General features: G+C 43.9%; 1 protein-coding gene across 1 annotated transcript; it reads right to left on the minus strand.

Moving 5' to 3' along the window:
* Nucleotides 1-2,186: 2,186 nt before the first annotated feature.
* LOC133422002 (uncharacterized) lies at nucleotides 2,187-5,861 on the minus strand. The gene is made up of 4 exons (XM_061711842.1): nucleotides 5,726-5,861; nucleotides 5,547-5,640; nucleotides 3,696-4,016; nucleotides 2,187-3,613 (listed from the first exon to the last, which is right to left on the minus strand). The coding sequence occupies exons 2-4, from the start codon at nucleotides 5,629-5,631 to the stop codon at nucleotides 3,264-3,266; spliced, it is 756 nt and encodes a 251-aa protein (XP_061567826.1). The 5' UTR covers nucleotides 5,632-5,640; nucleotides 5,726-5,861; the 3' UTR covers nucleotides 2,187-3,263.

Raw genomic sequence — 5,861 nt, forward strand, 5'->3', positions numbered from 1 at the left:
ATCACAGATTATTTAAGCTTGGGCCAGCTCTTTTTTACATATTCAAATATAAAAGATTGAAAACAGTGATTGAAAACAGGTTTTTGTCCCGGTCGTGGAACACTGGACCAGCTCTATACCCTCCGCAGGGTGCTCGAGGGTTCATGGGAATTTGCCCAACCAGTCTACATGTGTTTTGTGGATCTGGAGAAGGCATTTGACCGTGTCCCTCGTGCCATTCTGTGGGGGGTGCTGAGTGAGTATGGAGTCCGGGGCCCTCTACTAAGGGCTGTCCGGTCTCTGTATGATCGAAGCAGGAGTCTGGTTCGCATTGCCGGCAGTAAGTCAAACTTGTTCCCAGTGCATGTTGGACTCCGGCAGGGCTGCTCTTTGTCACCGGTCCTGTTCATAATTTTTATGGACAGGATTTCTAGGCGTAGCCAGGGGCCGGAGGGGATCCGTTTTGGGAACCACAGGATTTCCTCTCTGCTTTTTGCAGATGATGTTGTCCTGTTGGCTTCATCGGACCGGGACCTTCAGCATGTGCTGGGGCGGTTTGCGCCGAGTGCGACGCGGCAGGGATGAGAATCAGCACCTCCAAGACCGAGGCCATGGTTCTCCACCGGGAAAGGGTGGCATGCCTTCTACCGGGTGGGTGGAGAAGTCCTGCCTCAGGTGGAGGAGTTCAAGTATCTCGGGATCTTGTTCACGAGTGAGGGAACGATGGAGCGTGAGATTGACAGACGGATCGGTGCAGCGTCCGCAGTTATGCGGTCGATGTACTGGACCGTCGTGGTGAAGAAGGAGCTGAGTCGAAAGGCGAAGCTCTCGATTTACCGGTCAATCTACGCCCCTACCCTCACCTATGGTCATGAACTTTGGGTAGTGACCGAAAGGACGAGATCGCGGATACAAGCGGCCGAGATGAGTTTCCTCCGCAGGGTGGCTGGACGCTCCCTTAGAGATAGGGTGAGGAGTTCGGTCACCCGGGAGGAGCTCGGAGTCGAGCCGCTGCTCCTTCACATTGAGAGGAGTCAGCTGAGGTGGCTTGGGCATCTGTACCGGATCCTCCTGGACGCCTCCCTAGGGAGGTGTTCCAGGCATGTCCCACCGGGAGGAGACCCCGGGGAAGACCCAGGACACGCTGGAGAGACTATGTCTCTCAGCTGGCCTGGGAACGCCTCGGACTCCCCCCGGAAGAGCTGGAGGAAGTGTCTGGGGTGAAGGAAGTCTGGACATCCCTGCTGAGGCTGCTGCCCCCGCGACCCGGGAACGGATAAAGCGGGAGAAGATGAGTGAGTGAGATGAGAGTGAGTGAAAACAGTGATGTTTACCAGGTGCCACAGCATAGTTTTTTTGCTTTTCCGGTGTGTTAGATTGCTGTTGTTATTTCTCACTTTTTTCTTATTGCAATTTGTGTTTTTCTACGTTGCTGATATCTAGAGTTGCACAATCTTGTTTTTTGATTAGTAAGTCCATAAAGTCTGAACTAGTTCTTACCTGTCTTCTGCATGTGAGTCTCTCCAAATAAGGACATAATGACGGGACTGAGCACGTCTTTGGATGCTCAGAGCTGATTTAGAGTTTTTGATTATGTTTCTGTTCCCTTGTTTCTCCGAGAGGCTAGGTAACTTTTCTCTGCGCCGTGAGAGGATTGCAAGAGATAATACTCCAGTATGTCCTCGGTTTGCCCCGAGGCCCTGCCTAGTTGTGGAGAAACAACAACTTTACTTCTAGCTCATTCCAATCATTGGAACTTCTCATCTGATCTCCATCTATTCTCCCTATGGAGGAGCCTCAGTTCAGCCACTTGTGTCTCATTCTTGTGGTCACTATTCACAGTCTTTTACTACAGCTAAGGGTAGGAATTTAGATTGACCAGTAAACTGGCTCATTTCTCTCTTCACAATAACAGAGTCTACATGTGCGCTGCACCAACTCACCCGTGAAGAAGACCCTGAGACACTTGACACTTGACGAGTCGTCAAGTGTCAAGTGACGACTTGAAACCAACAGGACCACATCGTACGCAAAACGGAGAGCTGAAGGCTGAGATCACTGAACCTCACATTCAAGAGGAGTCGGCTATCAACTGGATTCGTTTCTTTTCCTGCTTCAGGAGGAATAATTCTGTCTCACTTAGGACAGGTGACAATAAAAATACATTTGCACTTTTTATTCTCATGAAAACAGAGAAAATGATGGGATTAAGTATACGGTAACATTTAAAATTCAATATCAATGCATGAAAACTCTTTTCTTTTCCTTTTTTTGTTTGGGAAATCACAATGCTTATCTCCACTTTTGTAACCCTGGCCAGTCTGAGCGAGAGCTACTTTGCAATGTAATGCTTGAACATGTTGTTGCTTGAGAGCTTGACTCATCAGACTGTTCCCCCCATGTTCTCTTTCTTGTTTCTGCAAACCCTGATGTCGATCCTTTAAATAAAGATAACAGCATGTCAAAATCTCCCATTTCACACAGTCAGCATGAATCACCACTTAAGACGATGATTGAGTATATTGGGTATAATAAGGGCTTTATCCGTCCAAACACAGAAGCAGTTGGCATTCCTCAGTACCACAAGCTTCATAAAGATTTTATTTCTTAGTATTCACACTTTGATGCTGCGTATTTACAAAGGAAACTTAAAATCATACACTTCAAACTTCTTATTGATACATAATAAGGTGACAAATGAAAATACATTCATGCTAATATAGCAGTGTCCTTTAACATACAAATAAAAGCAGCAAAATAGCAAAATAATTATAAACCTTCCATTTTAACGCTAAACAAAGCCCTATTCTACAAAGGCAGCAATATTACAAGTTACTGTTGAATGGAAATGCTGCCTCCTTTTGGCTAAGAGTTCAAATCCATCCGTGCCCTGCTGATGCTGTTCAGATGGAGAGAACTGGGGGATGGCAGTTGAGTCTGTCTGACTGCCACCAGGTCAGAGTGAGCATAAAACTGTCAGTAAAAGAAGACCGAGCATGAAATGTGATTTCAAATGTGTCCTAAAAAGTGGGCATCCTAAAATGGCTTCTGGAGAAATGTGTTTATTCTTAAAATGCAGGCCTGAAAGTCCTCCTTTCCAGTGTCAGATTTGCTCATCAGTGGATGCTCCTTTATTACCTTCTGAGAAAGCAAAATATGATTCACAAAACTTACCCCGTCACTGAACGCATTTCAGTCACCGGTTCAGGTTTGTTAAAACACAAAATATTACTTGCATAAGCCAGAATAAGTCTGTGACTTGTTTTGATTTTGTGGCAGTTTTGTTACATCCGGTAACTCATCATTATGATCTCTAGCAGAACACAGACCCACTGCAGTTGGATGATACTCCCTGATGAACTTAGTGCGTTGGATCTCAAGTTGACGACGTACTTGCCCATGGAGGGCATCCACAGCGAGCAGCTAAGAGGCTGGCTCAGGTTTCTCCCCTCCGTATCTAATGTACTTTGGAAATCATAAAACCCGTCCTCGTCTCTCTCTGCTTGTGTGCTGACCCCGTCTGTTATGTTGACGTCTCCTTGGAACCAGTGGACCACGCCGCTGGGGTAATTTCCCCTGAATGAGCAGGTGGCATGAGTCTGGTTCATGGAGGTGGTAGAATTTCCTATGCAATCTGTAAAGATCCAGTTATTGTAAAAATATACACAGTATATATATTTTTGGAGTGGAAAAAAACATATTTAAAGTTTACTCACCTTTAGTAACAACATTAGCTTTGATATTTTCTACTCCCACGCTGGTGTGGATCTTGCAGAGGTATTGTCCCTCTTGGATCGGCTTTATTTTGGTGAGAATCAGAGTGAGTTCATGATGGGAATTTGTGTTTGTCCTCCCACACCGAAACAGATCATCAGTGTCCTTGTCTTCATTCGCACACATATTTCTGCCTGCATGCAGCCACTGAAACTTAATTATCTTTACATTCTCCTGGTTTGAAAAGCTTGCTTTACAGGTCAGGGTAACATTTTCTCCACATGTTGCTTCCACATGGGGTTTGGTCTCTAGCGTTATAATGGCTGATGAAAAGACAAGCAAATAAACAAACAAAAAAGTTAGTTAGAGCATGGCACTGAATAATTCCTTCAAATCACATACAAAATAAAGATCATTCTACTTAAAGGAGTTTGAGGCAGGATTGAGGCAGGATTTATGAAAAAAATTCGTCAACGTTTTAAGTTTTCTAGTAATAATGTCAGATGAAGCGTTCCAAACCAAAAAGAATGAGCCCCCTAGTGTATCTCTCCTTTGCCTTGAACAGGCTGTGTGCTGCAAAATGTGCTGCAATTGTGGGCCCGAATTTCCCGCGCTGGGCTGCGGATGTGACGTCACATGACGCTGCATGCACGTTCTCCCCGTTCTCCCGTGCCGGCTTTGCTGTTGGCTGCAGTACCCCCAACGGCCGTCGTGGCGAAGGGTGGCGCTAGAGAGTCTAATTTCTTAAAAGGAGCCTCATGCTCCTTTAAATGCCACATCTTTGTACATGAAAGCTAATAACTGAAGCTAAGGATTTGTTTGAAATTCATGATTTAAATCATACAGGGGTAATTTTACCACCAATCAGCTCTCAAAAGCAATAGTGATAAAAAAACGTGATGTGTCCTCCTGCCTGCAACCTGACTTATGTACTGCAGCACGTGGTAGTATACCCACAATACATTTGTAAGAATAACTATTGAAAATGAATGCAATTAATTTGTCTAATAGAATTGAGGTAATAAAAAAAAGACTGTTTTGTTTGTGAGTTTAAAAGAAGAACCACAGGAGGCTTTGCTATCTTAGAACAAGAGTTGACTTGTTGCTCTCTTCTCAGTTTCTGTGTCTGCCAGCGAAATCACGCTTATCAGTTAAAACATCAGTACAGGCAAGTATTCTTAGTTACTGATTTTTGGTTTGAAAATAATCTTCTCAATACTGACACATGCTGTAAATGTGTTTGTTTGGGGATGCTGGTTTTCAAGAATTCAAGAGTTTAAAATGTTGTCCTCCAGGCACGTGCTCAAGGTCACCTGCCCCACTCCCACCCACCTGTGATTTTAGGTTTCACTTATCACCATGTAAGCCTACCTGGATATTAATGAAGAAAAAAACTAGCACGTCGAAGACATTATTACTCATATGTCTACCAGTAACTGCAATCAAATTTAACAGCAATCAAATGTAGCCTCTTGAACTGAATGCTGCCGTGTTGTCATTTGTTTACCAATTTGATGGTAAAACTTTTTCACAGTATTTCAAACATTTATCTAATTGCTTGCTTTTAGCTTCCGACTCTTTGTTAAGCAGTCAGTTGAAAACATCAAAAAACCAAGAAAATTAAAACAACAAAACTCAAACTACTGGCATAAACTATATTAAATCAGATTTTATGAGCTCATATTGTGTTTATGATGTAATCACATACAGTTTAAAACAAGAAACCCTCTTTGCTGCTGCTCCTTTACATCTGAGGAGTCAGTCTGGGCATCTCTGCTTAGACTGCTGCCCCCGCGACCCGGTTTCACATAAGCAGCTAAGTTTTGAAGTTTTGAAGCTCAAAACAGACTCACCAGAATCGCAGACTGCTGGGATGAACCAGAAAATGAGAATCTGGACAAAACCACGATTCATCCTTGGAACAAAGAAGGAGCTCATTGCTCTGGCCTGTATTCAAATCAAAACGTTCTGCATTATCCAAAACAGATTAAAGCAAATACTTACTGTGGAGAAAAATACTTGCTGTACCTACCGCAGTGCTAACCCAAACACACTACCCTCTCCCCTTTTCTTAGAAATAAAGAGTATTCACTGAACGGAGGAGCGAAACGTGTGCCCTGTGTTTAAAAGAGAAAGTGGGTGTTGGTTGCACCTAAACATGACTTGAC

Source organism: Cololabis saira, chromosome 21 (assembly GCF_033807715.1).
Source record: "Cololabis saira isolate AMF1-May2022 chromosome 21, fColSai1.1, whole genome shotgun sequence".
NCBI lineage: Eukaryota > Metazoa > Chordata > Actinopteri > Beloniformes > Belonidae > Cololabis > Cololabis saira.

Bases quoted from the DNA above. Each gene is read 5' to 3' on its own strand.
- LOC133422002 (XM_061711842.1), bottom strand. From the start codon at position 5,631: ATGAGCTCCTTCTTTGTTCCAAGGATGAATCGTGGTTTTGTCCAGATT. The intron at 4,017-5,546 runs GTGAGTCTGTTT...TCTTTTCATCAG, and splicing joins CCCAGCAGTCTGCGATTCTG to CCATTATAACGCTAGAGACC. The intron at 3,614-3,695 runs GTGAGTAAACTT...GGATCTTTACAG, and splicing joins AGCTAATGTTGTTACTAAAG to ATTGCATAGGAAATTCTACC.